This window comes from Fopius arisanus, unplaced genomic scaffold, assembly GCF_000806365.1.
Source record: "Fopius arisanus strain USDA-PBARC FA_bdor unplaced genomic scaffold, ASM80636v1 scaffold00033, whole genome shotgun sequence".
Lineage (NCBI taxonomy): Eukaryota > Metazoa > Arthropoda > Insecta > Hymenoptera > Braconidae > Fopius > Fopius arisanus.
The window spans coordinates 118,391-135,564 of record NW_011887772.1 but is presented as its reverse complement, the minus strand read 5'-3'; the positions used below and the strand labels follow the sequence as shown (position 1 = coordinate 135,564).

The 17,174-nt window shown below is 40.0% G+C and overlaps 1 protein-coding gene across 5 annotated transcripts in view; it reads right to left on the bottom strand.

The window, feature by feature from the left end:
• LOC105265900 (fasciclin-1) overlaps nt 1-16,734 on the bottom strand; it is a 107,992-nt gene extending 91,258 nt beyond the window's left edge. For all 5 annotated transcript variants that reach the window (XM_011303706.1, XM_011303709.1, XM_011303707.1 and 2 more), the window contains exon 1: nt 16,104-16,734. In XM_011303706.1, the coding sequence (XP_011302008.1) occupies nt 16,104-16,229 (126 nt within the window). In that variant the 5' untranslated portion in view covers nt 16,230-16,734. The remainder of the gene's footprint in view (nt 1-16,103) is intronic.
• Nucleotides 16,735-17,174: the final 440 nt, after the last annotated feature.

Sequence of the window (17,174 nt, the reverse complement as noted above, 5' to 3'; positions counted from 1 at the left end):
AAAAAAAAAAAACGAGATGTGTTAACTCCGCCAAGAGATGTATAAAAGAACAAATCCATATCGTAAGAAAAAATGAAGTATTTGGGTATGATATGGAAGATTTTTCATTTCTGCGCGAGGAATGGAGGCCCTAAATCATCAGAAGAATTCACAATCACTCGTCCTTCGATCAAAAACAAAAGATCCACTGGACTGTAACCATTACACCGGCACATCTGCAAGACTGATCCAATCAAAATCCACAAAATCAATGCACATCCATCTCCGTTATAACGAGACGCTGAATAACTCTCAGTTCATCTGGAGGAGCCAGTCTCCATTCTCAACAATTCCTCGATAATGCTGAGAGTCAAAGCAACTGGACCGAGTGTGAATTCTGTATGCATAATCCGCGAGATTTGCAGAGCCGGAAAGGCTTTCACCAGTTGGCGATCCCAGAATAAAACGACATGCCTCATCCCACAGCCTCAAGATTTACTGCCATGTCAACACGAAATTTCCCATCGTCATTTTACAGCGAGGAACTTGAATTTAGGAAGAATGTCTGGGAATTGACTGAATGGTTGCGACGAGCGTACATCTTCTATTCAAAGTGGAGAAAAAATCACGTGGGCCAAACAGACTTTTCCTGTATATCAAGTCTTTTTGATTGTAGAAAGTAATTTGAGGCACAAGTTTTAGCTCAGATACGAAAGTTGGGTTGGGAGGTTCATTGGACTCGACGACTACTGGAGCAACTGCATTAGCATACATCCGGAAGAAACAAATTAAGAACGGAGATGGAAATGTGCATTACGGTAATCAGGTACTTTAAGTTTTAGGAGGAGGGGTTGTATACGCCAGGAGTGATGGGTTTGATGGGTTGGCATGAATCATTCAACGGTTGAAATATTTGGGAGTTTGGGGGAAGCATTGAGTTGACTGGGATAAATTCAGGGGTAAAATAGAATTGCAAGTGTATCCTCGGATGAGGTGGCTCTTCAAAGTGTCGTGGAGAATTGTTGGAGATGTGAGGCATGAAAAATGCTGCCATCAGCGAAATGTTCAATCGATTCAGTTTCAAGCGGGGCGTAGGTACCTGTCGGGAATGGAGGTTAATCTTTCACTTGAAAAGCATATCGGAGTTGTTATCAATCTTGGAGGGGGAGGGGAGAAATCAATCTCGTAGGTACGAAGAACGAGAGAGCTTTTATGAGACGAATTTTTTAACCAAAATTTCTAGAAGAAATAAGGAGATCTGGAGCAAGAGCTTCACAAATTGTTCTATACAGCGATAGGATTGTGAAAATTATCAAGCTTTTAAGGGATATGAAATTTTTCCAGAAAACGGTAGATTGTATTAACCCGGGATATTCGCGAGATAATGAGCATATTAGTTTATGATTGTGTTGAGTAAAAATAGGTTTATTGCTGTGGCATAATCGAACGCACGAAAGGAAAGCTACAGGGTGTAACAAACGTGGGTTCACGCCATACTCTCGGTGATAAATTAACGCACCTCAGGCCCTCTCAAGGGATACTGCCATGTGTTACACCAGAATGATATATGGTGAATAAGACGTGGCGTGAAATATCCACGCGCAAGGGCAAAACCAACTACGAATGTATGTATAATACAACTGTATATTATATACCCGGGGATTTACTGACAATGAGTTAAACCAGGGTACAATGCGCTCATATATTCCACTGAGGCGAACCGGATAACAATGAAATAATTATTATTTCATTTCAAACGAAATATGCATTCTTATTCTATATCATTCAAAGACCGTTGATGCAACAATTGTAATGAATATCCATGAATCTATGGGAGTATGCGAATATGTTGAATAAAAAATTGGGGATTGAATCAAAAAATGGGTTGAATAAATACAACCCAGAGAAGGAAAATGGACATATTTTAATCCGAAGTGCAGCGGAAATTTAGGAAAATAATTTTCAAAGAATAAATTTCAGACTGAGATTACTGTTTGAGAATTCACTGTAAAATTTACGACGTCGATAGGGAAAATAGTTGAGCGTGAGTGGCACAGTCATAATACCGACGATATCTTCCCGGCAAAGAGAAAAAAAAAATCTATATTCTATTGTTTCCAGCACGTTGTTCAAACAGTTTTGGAAACTTCTGAAACAACATTGAGGGGATTCCTGCAATATTATACCTCCAAGTAACTTATGAAGACCTTTGTCAGTACAGATACTCATAGTTAGGAAACTCTTGGATGGAGAAACCTATGGATATATTCAAGAACATATCCTCAACTTTGGAAAAGGGTTAAGCCACACGAATGGTAAAGGCATAGCCCAGTGCCGACGAGTGGGTGGATTAGGTCGCAAAACTGTTGGAACCTGAGTGTTCTTCCCTCAGATTCATCCAGTGGTGTGCTAATGACTTTCTAGTTTGACAATGGAGTTATTATCATGTTTGTGTTGTAAATAAACGTGTATGCTCGAGAGGAATTGGAATAAAGCGGATAGTGGGAATTATGACGATTAAATTATACCATTCAATTGCCATATTTCGGACAAATACCCTCGGCATCAGTTGACCGCGGTTTATTAGTCGTTATAATGACAGATGGCTATGAATTAGTGCATGATCGGTAAGCCCAAGTTTCATGATCTTTTTTTTTCAGAATAAAAAATGTCTGCCTGTGTATTTGAATTCGTTTCGCCAACAAATTTATTCGCAACAGCAGAATTTAATTAACGGAATTTGGTTTTTGCCGTGAAGGGCTTGAAATAGTACGGGATAGTTTAGTCTTGTCGCAAATGTTCAATGTTCATTCCAGTGAGTTGTCAAACAGGGTAAAATTAAAATCCAACGTAATAACAAATGGATTTCTGCCAAGAAATAGAGGAGGAAATTTACTGCGATATTGCATGTAGTGACGGTGTGCCGAGAATGGATTTTCATGAGTTGGTTGTTCATTGATCTCCCGTGGGGTTGTAGCTAAAAAGATAGTGAGCTCCGGATACGTAGGGTTGTGCCCAGGGGCAAGAGAAAAGAAGTCTACGCCATCCCACCAAGAAAAAAGAAATAATAAGAAAAAAAATGGTGAACCGTATCGTAAACAACCAACGGAGATGATCATCGTTATCGTCGTTGTCTACTCCCGGGAGTTTATCATTGCCCCTCATGAATCATTCGCTAAAGTTATATTAACCATACTTCACACGTACAAGTGTGACAAGAAATTGCGGAATGCAGAAAGTTGGTGGTATCGTTCATCTCGTCGAGATGTGTCTCTAAAAAGCTGCGATTTCAAGGGAACAGTAAATAAGAACTTTCTCTGACCATTGTTCGGCAATTTACCACCGAGTTTGTGCATTTTCCCAATGAGAATTTAGTGCTGTCCTCAGAATACCCTTTTTACGAGTGAGAAATCCTTTCACCAGTTTCGAGGAAAATATCACAAGTCACCCACGATATTCCATGTCCAATAGTATATACTAGCCACAATTCAAAGACCCACTTGGCTATCCCAACCTCGTCCGCAGCCTGTCCAATTTTTTTTTTTTTAATGAAAAGTTATATGGCTTGAGAAGTAACGAATGGCAGAGGATTATCTGACTTGAGGCACCACTAGTACCCGATTTAAACACGCGTTTCTTTTTTTTTAAATTCCACTTGTCAATTTTTGAAACAATTCTCCCGAGAGTCTTTTTATTACGAAACATTTCTCATTTATTATGCTGCTAATGTTCTCCTCTTTATCTATCTAACTAGCCTAACCATCTGAAATATCAATTTCAAACTCAATGTTGACTTAACCCAATAATCCATATCAACTCTATTTCGCGGATGAGAATTCATCTCCTCGACTATCTATATTTCATTATACATATTGCACCAGTAACTGCTGTACAAATACTAGCATAGATGAGTACTCCCATTGGTACGAAAGTTGCGTAGGGGTGAAATTCCCATGATAATGAAGTACCAAAGTCGCTTTACGGGGTAGCATTGTATTTTTATTCAACAACACCGCCAGCGGATTAATGGACCGTTATTTTCTATGTGTCCATTTTGCCAGTCCCTGGATTCCCCGGTGTGTTAATTTCCCGGGGTATTATAGCTATTTCTCGATAAATAAAAAAAGTGGATATATTTTCTCAAAATATTGTTCCTCTTCCATATTGACAGAGATATCATTTTAGTAGATGGATGTAAAAAGTTGGTGCTAAATCGAGAAGAATAATAGCAAAATCGAATTCACATGAACGACATTAAATGGGAAGTTACGATGGTGGCGTATAGAGGGAAACCAACCGAATTATCCTGGGGTGGAGATATTCTTTTAATGGCTCAACATCGTAATTTTTAATGCAAACAGTGGTGTAGCATGTCGTTTTCATTTGCGAGAAAGAATTATATTCCCTCCATATGCGAAAAAAAACCACTCAATTACACTGCAATTTGAGATAATCAATAGCCTAAAACTCTCAACCCACGACAATATTTATATTGTATTATATATATATATTTTTTTTTTCATTGCAGCTTTTTACGTGAACTGTTAATTTTGAGAGAGAATGTACAAGAGAGCTTTTTGAAAAAATAAATAAATAAAAATCCAACAGTGAGAATAAAATGCAACACTAAAAAAAAATAATCACGGATTTTACGGTATGCTATTTACGCATCATAAAAGAGGAAACAATTTTTTTTTATCCACACCCTGATGAATTTTTGCTCAGTTCAATTGATTCAATTTTTCGCATCGAGGTTCAACACTCTGAAACCTCATAAATACTCTGAACGCTGAGAAAAATTCGAAAAATTACGTGTGAAAATATTTGCCAATATAATAGACTGGAAGGGGAGGAGGGGGAGGAATTCCCCGGAATTCGCTCCAGCTGTCCACCGTTTTCGCTATTTCCGGCTAATTAATCGAACGTGCCAGCTGCAGGGCAGCAGCAGTCGGCACACGAATGACCGAACGAATACGGTTCTAAATTATTCCATTACGTGGTCCCCTTGATATACAAAACGAGCGAGAAGAAATTGCAAAATCAATGTAAAAAAAATTGATAAAATATCGAGAGAGCGAGGGAGAGAGAGAGAGAGAGAGAGAAAGAGAGAGAGGAGCAAATATCGGTGGTATTCATTATTCATCTGCTATAATCAGCGGTTGAATTTGTTCTAGAAAATTTCGATGGCTGAGAGGACAATCATTATATCAATACGTGCACTGAAACTGTAATCCATTGAGAATGGCGTGTAGAAACTATGAATGCGACATATCATTACGAGAAATCTTGGTGTATCAAGTAGGTCGAGATATCTCGGAGTAAGTACCTATCGATATTCAGACTCTGTCATCGGGGTAACCACCTTCAAACGAAGAATAGACCGAGTCGATACTATCTGCCACGCTCAATCTATTTCTTTCCCTAAACAAAGCATCCTCCAACCAATCAGCTCTCTTCCAAGTAAAACCGAAACTTATCATTTTTATCTGTCAATGGAAAAAGATAGTGCCTCCCTGCAAAATACAGGAGTGAATGAAATAAAGTAAACAATATGCAAAAAAAAAACCGCCCCTCCAACCCTCCAATATCAACCCCTTTGTTTTTCTCCAGTATTCTCGATTTCAAACACCTGCTCCCATGTCATGTATTTTACCTCCCCAATGTCCCAAAACACAACCTCCGAATAAATGTTCCAACAAGACTTTTTTTTCAATCGCCAATCCAAATAAATAAACAACCATCTACCCTCAGAACCGGAACACGCAGTGATCCTACGGATTTATCATAATTATCCGAGAATATTGAGTGCAATTCGCTGGATGAAAAGCCAACGCAAAGTTGAAAAAAAAATTCACATGAAATAGCGTATGAAAAAAAAAAATCCTCGATATTGCACGCTGTGGACAAGAGCTCTCGAGATTTCAATTTAAATCGAAATTTTACTCTACATTTTTAGATTTTTTTTTTTCCATCCGTCACAGACAATTGAAATCTCTCGTGGGAATAAAAATCGTCAGCGAATTCAACGCCGTCCTCACCAGGTTTTATGTAATTGTCAATTTATTTTCCTGTGCGTGACGATTTTTTTCGGAATGCAAAAGAAAATAACTGGAAAATTCTAGGGTGAAGAAAAAAATTTTAAATTCAAAAGGAATACATTGCATTCTATTCTTAATGGAGGAGCCTCAATTATTAAAGGGGCTTTCGGAGTTGAGAATGCAAAATAGGAAGACCGCAACGGAGAAACTCGTGAATGTCGAAGAGATAGTCCAGCGACAAGCTAATTAACCAGACGCACTCAAGCATCATCTACCTCAACACCCTGAGGTAATACCAAGGGGCAATAGTTGGGGAAATGATGCCAAGGGTTGACGAGACGTCCAGCGGAGACGAGAGGTTGGACTCTCTAGAGACTTGGTTCCGCGGTTTCGGCTATTCTCAAACGTCCCTCAAAATTTGTGGCTTCACTTTCACACCCTCTGAATACGCTTGACCTTCCTCACCAAAATTCACCTCCTCCATGTTTCAATTAGCATATTTGCATAATATTCCCATTCATCACCTCGGCAAAATCAACATGCCTCGTTAATAACACCATCTTGCCCAATCTACTAGAGAGAACGAGTTCAAATTTTCAAACAATAAAATTGAAATCCACTTGCGTTAAAATCAAAGAGCAAAAGGTGAAATCCTATCGATTCAATAGAAAAAATAGCCACCGATAAAATATTGATATCAACACGGTTCGGCGCTCGCATAAATATGTAATAACCGAGGTAGGAGTAAGAACGCCAGACACTCTCTGCAAGAAAAAAAAAAAAATCCGGGAAAAAATGCGAGAGCGAGTAGAATATCTCGCCAACATTGAAAAAAATTCTCATACAGTTTTTCAATTATTTAAACCCGCCAAAGTCGACAACATCCCGCCTGAATACATCTCCACTCCATTTAAGTGAAATTAAATATTTCAATTCGTGATTTTTCTTATTATCCCTCTTCCCCTAATGAGTCGGGCGCTCGGATTTTTTGAAACGTGCAAATAATTCAGCAATCACCCATTGAAGGACCCATTGGTCCATAGTAAATGGTTCAAAAGTGCTAAACACATCTCGAATGTATCGTTATATATTATATACCGGTACGAAGGCACATAATAGTATATACCGGAAGTCTATGATTCATAGCAATGCCACCGGTCCATCGGTTATCACCCGCCGGTACTGACCGCTCCTTGTGGCTTTTCCCTCCTCCTCATCCTCCTCATCCTCTTCCTCTTTCCTATCTGTACCAAGTCCTCTCGACAAAATGCTATTCGTCCCCGACAGATTGCGTATGATCCTTCCGAATAAGTATCCTAGACCATCCTCTACAATTCCCCTACCTCACCCACAACTCCAAACCGACCCAATACCCCATTTTCCAGCTACATATATCCCTCATAGAATTTTTCCATCAGCAAAAAATAATCGATTGTTGGGAAAATAGCGAGTCACGGATTAAATTGTTGTAATAGGAAAAGTTGGGCGGTTCCTCTGGAATCTAAAAGACAACAAGAGGGAGTTGGCAAGATTTTCGAGCGAATCAACAAGCCGAGCAAAGAGAGCATTCAAGCCAATTGGAAAGTTGTTTGGTCGTACTTTCAGTGACTCTGTTCATTTTCAGCTGTATTTCAGGTTATTTCCTCTAGTTTCTTCGGTACTTGCGATAGCCCATTCGAGTATATAGGTGTACGCGAGAGGCCCTATTTTTCTCGAGTTGCCAGTCGATGGCGACAAAATGGCTCAAGGTCGCGAGTTATCGATTCATTCGCCCCGATAGGAACTTCCGGTTAGTTGCGTCGTCATTGCCCTTGTTTTTTTCGACCACCTTTCTCTGACATGAGGCTTTTTTGAATAACAAAAACCCTCCATGAAACCGACAAACTGAGGGGTTGTTACAACATGACATTCATCACTTCTTAATGTCGAGGGTGGACGGGATGATTGATATTAATTCGGGAATCATTAGGGGGCTTCCCCGGGCTTTTATATTTTTTTTCGAGGAAACATATTTTTGTTATTGTATTCTATTTTCTTCAATGCCTAGTAAAAAATAATTTATCAAATGTTTCTCAGACTTATATCCGTATCAGATTAAAATGTTCGAAAAATTAAAATAAGGTTTTTTTTAAGAACATTGCATTGCAGCATTATGGGGACGAATGATCCCAATGTATTCCCCGAGGAAGCACTCCAAGTGGTTTTTTTTTCTTTCAGAATTGAGAAAGGCAAGATGAGAATGGGGATGTCTATAACCGGTAACACGATGCCACCGCTAATGCCGTGTATTTTCGCAATATTTCCAACTCTCCGGTGTCACATGGCGGATGGCTAGGGACTCAGGAGTATTGCATTACATTTTACCGGGATAGAATGAAAGATGCGGTATGAAAGTAGACATCCGGCTTTCCGGAAAGCCTGACCACTACCCATGCAAAAGTTTTGCGAAAGTCTAAAATGCATTAAAAAAGAAAATCCTTCAACATAACAACCGGTGGAAACTCGACATGCAATATTTCACTTTCATTTTCAATTCGTTGATGGTGCACCAGATTGAGCGTTTGCTTTATTTCATTGTGAGAATTGATTTGTATTCTGGAACACAGATGCATTTGCGTCTGACCATATACCGAGAGTCCTAGTTCGACTGCCAACGACCGAGAGCCTTTACCTGGGGCCTGTGTCCCTTTCCTACTCCTCTCCCCACGAATTATACCCGAAGCCCATAATCTCCAGATGTCCATAAAAATAGCGAAACTAACGACTGTACTCAATAACGAAGAGCTCCAATATTACCGAAACTATCGAGATCCATTGTAATGGCTGTGGTGTAGTCTAGAGAATAGATATGGCTGGTTAAGAGGGCGGTTTTCCCCGTGACGTTTGTGAGGGAGTAGATGGGATACCAGAGAAACGACTGAAATTACGAGAAACCGTGACGGAATGAAAGGAACAAGAGAGAGGTTGCATATACGAAGGACTCAGAGGTGCGAATAAAGGGAGACAGTGGTTTTGAGGGCCAGAGAGAATCGTGACATAGAGAGACTACCGGGTATTTATAGTTGACTCGGGTTTGCAACTGTTAATACAATGTGAGATACTGTAGAGAGACTGGTGAATGTGACTTGGAGGAATGTTCATGGATTTGGCAAAGGGAGCGGTTGGCGTTGATAATGTCTTATATTCGCTGATGCGGTTATGAAGGGACTAGACTGTCGTCTTTATTAATGAATTCCACAATTGATTGTCTATTGAGCAAGTGAAACATACACTAGACCAACCGCATTACGTTAACCACGAAAACTAATAACCGTGTGCTCAACCAGCAAATTCCCTGACCCATTTGGATCTATAGTGAAACGACTGTAACGATATGCTGAATGTACAACACTACCGAACAAGATACATTGAATGATCAAGAGATCGCGACAGAATCCATCAGAAAAGATGAGCCAATCTAATTCAGCGGATACATTCAGAAAAGATTATCCATCCACCTTCTCCGGGTGAATTGTCCCTTTTCCGCACCGGATCCTCACCACTCCCCTGGGAATAGCCATTTTCCAGTGACTCCATCATCCCAACCCTAGAGATATCTTCCGTCCTCATTTCCGAATCTTCTTAGTGCTCATGTCCAGGATTGTCGATATACGTTGACCTCTTACTAAAGGTGATATTGTACTTTGACTCTCTCGGGATTCTATCCATCTCCGTGCGTTATTATATTACGCATTTTTTTTCCTTATTCCATTTGCCCATTACAAGTGGTGAAATTTATCCTGAGACTGAATTCAATCCAATAGAAGTCCACTGGCACTTCCTTGCGGCACCGCAGGATCAATCAGCCAGTGGTCAACCACGTAATCGTCGTTGGAGTCTCTGAGGTTCACTGGTCAAATCCCAACCATAAAGGGCCATTCAACTCAATTCAATTCAATTAAAGTGTGTATTTAGTCAGTGGAAATTTGCCTTTTAAGTCTCATTGACCTGATGGGCCAATGAAAGCCTGATGCAAGGTCACATTTACTGAATACCTATTTCCAACATCAAAGCCTAAATTCATTAGTCTCACCCATAAATTTGAGCCGCATGGGCCGCATGGGCCACATGCAATACCCTATAGCCTTGACGAATAGGCAATGGTGTATCTGATTGGAGACAACGTTTACCGTTTCGGTGTAATAATTCATCAATCACTATTGACACCAAACCCTGAAAGATTCACTGAACCGATTGCTAATCAATTATCACGTACGAGTCAACAGTGCTTCCACGGGGATGATCAAATACTAGGGTTTCATCGGTGGGTTACTGAGGACAAAACCATTGTGTCGGGATGGATTGAGGCGTTTGGTAATAGTTGGGTTATGAATGGGGAAATTGGTTATGAATTCGTAGACGTTGAAAGTGTTGGATTGTCAGACAGCATGACTGTTTTCGTTATCAATTCAATTAATCAGTGAGCAATCACCGAAATAACAACTGGGATGCTGATAGAAGAATATCATCAACCACAGCAGAGTGAAACCTCTCACAAATATCGCAGCATCCTACTGATTAATGAAGCTGAACAATTTTGGCCCTCATCTGAGATGTATTTCACATTTGGGTGAATACGCTAACGATACTGGTTCAATGTAAATATGTGGATATTGCCAATAGCCCGAGAGACTGTTTGAACTCGTATTTCGGCGGCTTCACGATCGATAGACGTTTCGAATTGATGTTATGGTAATACTGATACACAAAAAAAAAAACCAAGAGTACCACCGATTAGCATATAAATCGCGTCGGTCTTTTCGTTGCGGGAAGCGCCATATGAAAATGTCACGTAATATAGTCAACCTTTTCGGCATTCACGCATTCGATCGTACATACATTTCATGAGATGCAGCAGCGCACAGACATTTTGAATTAAGTTATTGGATAGAGCCCATCAGGCGGCAAATTATTTCTGAGTAAAAATGTATTTCAATCCACCTCCCCACCATTGCACAATTCATATTCAAATACTCCATTTACAATATTGAATTCCTAGAGAACTGGAGCAGAATCCACTTGCCATCAAGTTAAATATGGGCTTGAGTTATTTTGACGATGCGAATGATCCCTCTCATGGCGGAGCCAAACTCCGGACCATAAAGTCTCTCAAACCTACACCAGGACCAGTACCATTTCTAACTACATTAAATTATTGTCTCCTTTCAATATCCCTGTATCTTCTTTTCTCCTGGACCACGTGCCCCACTGCAAAACAATCAATACCAAAAGAGGTCGCAAGCACTGCACGTGACCTCCACCCCAAATTGAGATGAAAAAAAAAAAAAAGAAAATGGAATTCCATCTTCCAATGGAGTCAACGTGAACTGAATTCACTGTCGTAATTGGCCATATGCAGGTGAACATTTTCCCTGACAAGAAACAGTGCTGACTGAAACAGTAATATTCGAAATAGTCGGTCAAGTGAATGAAAACCACTCGGAAATTGAGAAAACACTTCCCGTTCTTTTGAAAACTGAGAGTGAATGAATCCACACCCGTCTCCGGCAGAAAATTGACACTGCCAATAGCCAAGAATATTGCGACACGTGTGTAATGACGAGTGTCATTGGGCTGCAATTGAGGTGACATAATCACCAAATAAAATCATCAATATTGAACGAATGGAATGATTTGTATGAGTATCCTCTCTTCTTCTGTGAACCTAATAAGAGACAATTCCCGGAAATACTAGATGGAATAAAAAAAATTAAGCCACTTAAGGGAGTTCAGGGGATTGCGCAACGACTGGGAGATGAAATCAACTCGACCGTCTTAAACTGCTGTTGTATTCCAGTCGATAAAATTGATACCCATGCCAACTGGGATTGGATCTTTACGCGCACGCACATAATCCTGAATGCAATTCCTCGAGATCTACCGAGACTATCGATTTCCGGTTGTAAGCCGATGCGATAGCCCATGGGCTTTGTAGAGACTAACCACTATCCCTCTATCGTACGGCCATAAACAGGGGTAATTACCCGTACTGATTGCTACATGATCACGATTCTTCAAGTGTCTCTTGATGCGACACTGCGAAATTGCTCATCAACGCGATCCACAATATTCTTGTCTACAGTCGGTTGAATTTTCATTCAAAGTGCCACAGCCAGCTGCGAGAATTTTATTCACCAATATTTTATTACATCACTCAATCATCACAATTGATACTATTTTCCTCCAATATGTGATGGACTAGTTCTGAGAAAACCCAAGTGAAGATAATTAGTCAGAGGAATGGAATGCCAAGGGGGATCTGCTGCAAGTGGTTTGAGAACAATGTGCCGTTACGAATCGCAATTACATTCGAAAACAACCAACAAAACCACGGTCTTCATTATTCTATGATATATTTGATATCAAAACATATCGCAATCCCCGAGAGATTACATTTCTAATAACATATCGATACCGTTATCCCACAACATTGTTTTTTGCAACAGGCAAATTAAATTTAACGCTTTTGTGCACATCTGCTTTGCCAGACCGACCACGTTCAACCACGTTCGACGTATATCGAATACTGGATGCAATCATAAACATTTTTATCGCAAATAACGGATGTGCAGTGAGTCCCAATATCGTATCAGAGGCTGAATGCACTATAGGTAAATACATTAGGACGAGACTTATGCAAATGCTACTCGCTCGATTACTCATGTCGTGTGTTCAGTTGATGCAGCCTAGAGGGGAATTTCCAGAGTATCCATTTGGGCTCACCAGTGAATTTAATGTCACTCTCCTCGAAATTTCTAGCCAACTGTTGCCGGAATTTCATTGTTTCGTTTTTTTTTTTTTAACAACGGGGGCTACTGAATTTAATTGATGATGCATCTCTCTGGGAGGTCCCACATCCGGTAATTCTCATGGCCACCATATCAACCTTCTTACATTGTCTCTCTTTTTTTTCCATATAAGAGGAGAAGAGGAGAAGAGGAGACTAGATATGGCGAGTCGATGCTCGAGCCCTCAAGTGTCACGTAGGACAATATCCCGCAGATTGCATTATATCCAGTGGCATGACAGCTGCCATTCACCGCAAATCGATTGGACGAATTGTTTGGTCGAGTGACTATCGATTTTCTAAAATGCGTGACACATCCGGTCGCTGCGTACACCTTTTGTCTGCGACGCGGGAATCAACGGGAGAGTGAAGAGAGAAGAGTGACAGGTACGAATAGAATAAATTAGTGAAGGCCAGATCGATTTATGTGCAATCGAAAAGTCACATGGACTATTGATTCCTAACGATTTTTACTTTGATGAGAGTCTTAATTCCCTGGTGGATTCCCTTTTCAGATTGAACAATGTCCCACCCGCTCAGACTGCAATCTCTGAGGAAAACTCAGATAAAAGAAAAAAAAAATATAACAAGAGGAATTCAGGAAGAAAATTCGTCCCCGACAAGCTTCAATTAACCAATTAGTATCGTTCGACTACGTCATGGGAGTCAATTGCTCCCGAACCCGTTGATTGGCCTGAATTACGTTTTCAAATAATTTGTTGTTCTTTCCCCCTGGCTCTCGTTAGATCACTCTCAACCCACAACTCTTCATCACTTTTACTCCCAATTAAATATGATAAACCGAGAATGAGTCATTAAGAGTTTAAACGTGTCGCTACACAGGAAAAAAAATGTGAATTGTCCGCATTAGAATCCAGATTCCCTTGGATAAATTTTTATAAAAAATTCAAAAAGTTGTGAAGTTGTAGCCAATACGTAATGGAATCTCGGGTGGATTAGCCCCTGAATAGTGTCTCCTCTACGTAACACCCGTATATAAGTACAAAGTGTAACGTAGGAAGCGGAAAAATATAGTCTCAAGTACAAGAATGTGGGAAGTGGAAAATATCTGTCCGAGGAGGAATAAAGATGAACTGAGGATATGTATTAAAAAAAATATGTGGGTGCCTATACACGAGAGGAATCATAATTCCAATGAAACTCGACCATGCGGGATCTCTAGACTTTTTTTTTTCAACCTGTGGGAGAAAGTTTGAGGGAACCTCTGATACTAATTTGCCAGAAAAAAATCGAGAAGCAAACAAAAAAGAGTAGATATAAAAATGTGAGAAAATGGGCGGTCAAGAATTCTCTCGCCCTTGACTCGACAATTGGGAGGTCACCCTGGAGTAAAAATAATATCTCCTGGTGGTAATACAACAGTGGATTCCTCTCGGCAAAAAATAATCACTTTGCGCAGTCGACATACGGTTCGTCTCCGGGGTTATTCTCCCAGCGAGATCCACACCGCGATACGAATGAAATAAAATGAAACACCAACGGAAAGAAAAAAAAGCTACTCTGAAACAATTGCGCGGGGTGAAAAAAAAATTGTGAATAAAGGGAGGGCGGCCTGTAGTCTGCGATGGATTTTTTTTTTTCATCACATCGCATCGTATACACCAGCTCTGAATTTATTGTATATCAAACACACAGTCTGCATAACTGGTGCTGTACCGGAAGTTGCGGGAGGTACCGAGCGCAACGTTTTTGTCGGCGAGAAAATCGCACGTTTGAGTCATGCGACATGCAAGAGTCACCCGCTACGTACACATCATTGATTCGAGATTAATGAATGGTACGAGCTGTACTGTTACTGTATTGTTGTTTACAGAATTCCCAACGAAAAATCGATCAATTAAAATTAAAAATTTCAATTATGCCCTTAATGGGATAATTGAAAAAATTCCAATTATCCCCTTAATGGGATAATTGAAAAATTCCAATTATCCCTAATGGGATTTTAACGTTTTCGAGCATTGACTGGAATGACAAAAATATCATTCTATAATGTTGGGCTAGATAACATCTGGTAGCAAGAGACACCTGTGAGACGCAAATGATGAAAAATCGCAGATGTTTTTACCTCCACCAACACCCAGGACCAAACCTCATCACCAAATTGTTATTCTCAAGATCAACAACCTGCCTCAATTCATTAAAAAGACCGACGCCCCTCACGTACCAATGACTCATCAATCCCGTGAAATAAAGTTAATTGTAATGGAGTAATCGAGGAAATAAAAATTCGCAGAGTTATGTGACGTTTTTACGCCTCAATAAAACCCTAACGCGATCAACGAACTACAAAGGTTTTTTATACCTTCAAGAATCTATTAAAAGCCATTGACAATAAACTTAATTACCAATTACCCACCGACAACAAGACAATTCCTAGATAATGACAACAGTAAACTAAGGATATTATACTTTCAATGTTTGAATTTTATGCTACGATGCTTTTTAAATCGAGTGTACGGATTTGACAAGAAAATCAATAAGCAATGTCAATTTATGTAGTGATTTTACAGAATGTCCAGATCCGTCATATCTAGGTGAATTTCCGATGGAAAACTCTTCATTTGGTATTTTCTCCATGAAAGATAAGCAAATGGATGAGATTTCAGTATTCCTACATTTCTGAGTAACGGAAGTAAAATTGAGACTTAATCAGATTTCATCATTTCCAAGATTCAAAATGCCGAGAATCTCAATCAAATGTTTCCTGAAATCAGATGTCCGGAAAATTCAAGAATAGAAATAATCTCGGCATGAAGATGATGAATCATTAATGAAATTGAGAATTCTGATATCTCCCAAAATTTTCCCTGGTTCGTCGATGGAAGAATTTTAAATCTTCGATATCCTCATGCTCATCTTCACTTTCGAAACGAATGATTCTCTCTTAATTTAAAAATGGAAGGATTTTAATGCATACATGAAGAAAGAAATAGCCCGGAAAAAGGTGGACCATTGGATGCGTCCGACTGGTCAACGAATTTGACTAGCAAAATCTCCGGGACTCGATGATGATAATAATATCCCCCCAGATGATGCACCGAGCGAAACCCCGAGAAATCAATGAATCCGAAGGACAGAACGCGGTTTCAAGCCCAAGGACACGCCAGCTAAACTCGAAAGCCTGTTATACCTATGTAGCTAGTCAACCTTGAACGCTCACACTTGAATTTCGCCAATGTAAGCCGTCATCTCAACGGTTGCATAAACGCTCAACGACTAGTAATTCATTATGGACTCACCTCTGATAAATCCGTGTCCTCCTGCATCCTGTCCAGCACCGTCGATTTTGACTGAGCCTCAGCATTCCAGACGACAGCAAACACCACCACCACGGCGACTGCCACAAGTGACAGCTTCGAGCACATTATAACACTCAATAAATGTCACAGTCAACGAAAAATAATAATTACCAACGCACTTAAAATTCACACTGAACTTCACTGAAGCTATTCGGTATCAATGATTTTTCTACCCTTTGTTCAATTCCCGGAATTCACTATTTTGAAATTTATGTAGCCAACGTCAAAACAAAACACGAACCACTCGACGCGACGTCGAACGAGTGACTGCGCTACCTTGCGGCTTTGTGGCGCCGAACCGGCCTTGAAGCCTGCGACAACTCTCTTTATTCCCGCTCTTCCTCCAATCATCCAATGTTTACGATTTTCAAATCACCATTACACTCTCCGAATACTCTTTAAACCACTAGTTATTACTCCAATAAATTTTTCAACACTCACGCACTCGTAAATACTCTGACAATATGATATAAATCGTTAAAAACAATGTGTGGCAGAGAGTCTCTTTGTTTTTGATGTGGATTAAGTGTAAAGAAAACGGACAAGGCGCCGACGCGTGGTAACGACTCGGTAGATCACGACGGACTGGAAGGCTCTAGCGGTGCCACGGTCCACCCCTCCCCTCTCTTCACAATTCGCACGACCCCCACGCGGCAATCGCCTCCCCCCCCCTAATATTTTCTTATTGGCGGCAAACGTGGCATTTCCCATTATTTCCAATTGCTACCTTCTCCAAAAATGTCAACCTATCAGTTCTATCTTTTTTTCACCTTCTTTATTATAAATAAATTATAAATGAATAATAGAAAATTTTCATGGGGATATTAATAGGACGACAATACAAAGGAAGTAATTTGCCATGAGGAAAAGTCAGAGTTGCACTCGGAATAAAAATGAAATATCCCTCGTAGGGAGTAGGAATAAGCATAAGAATTCACTCTTGATGTTTTCTCGGAATAACGAAATATTCTCGAGTGAAAAGGGGGGATAGGTGGGGTGAACAGTGAAACA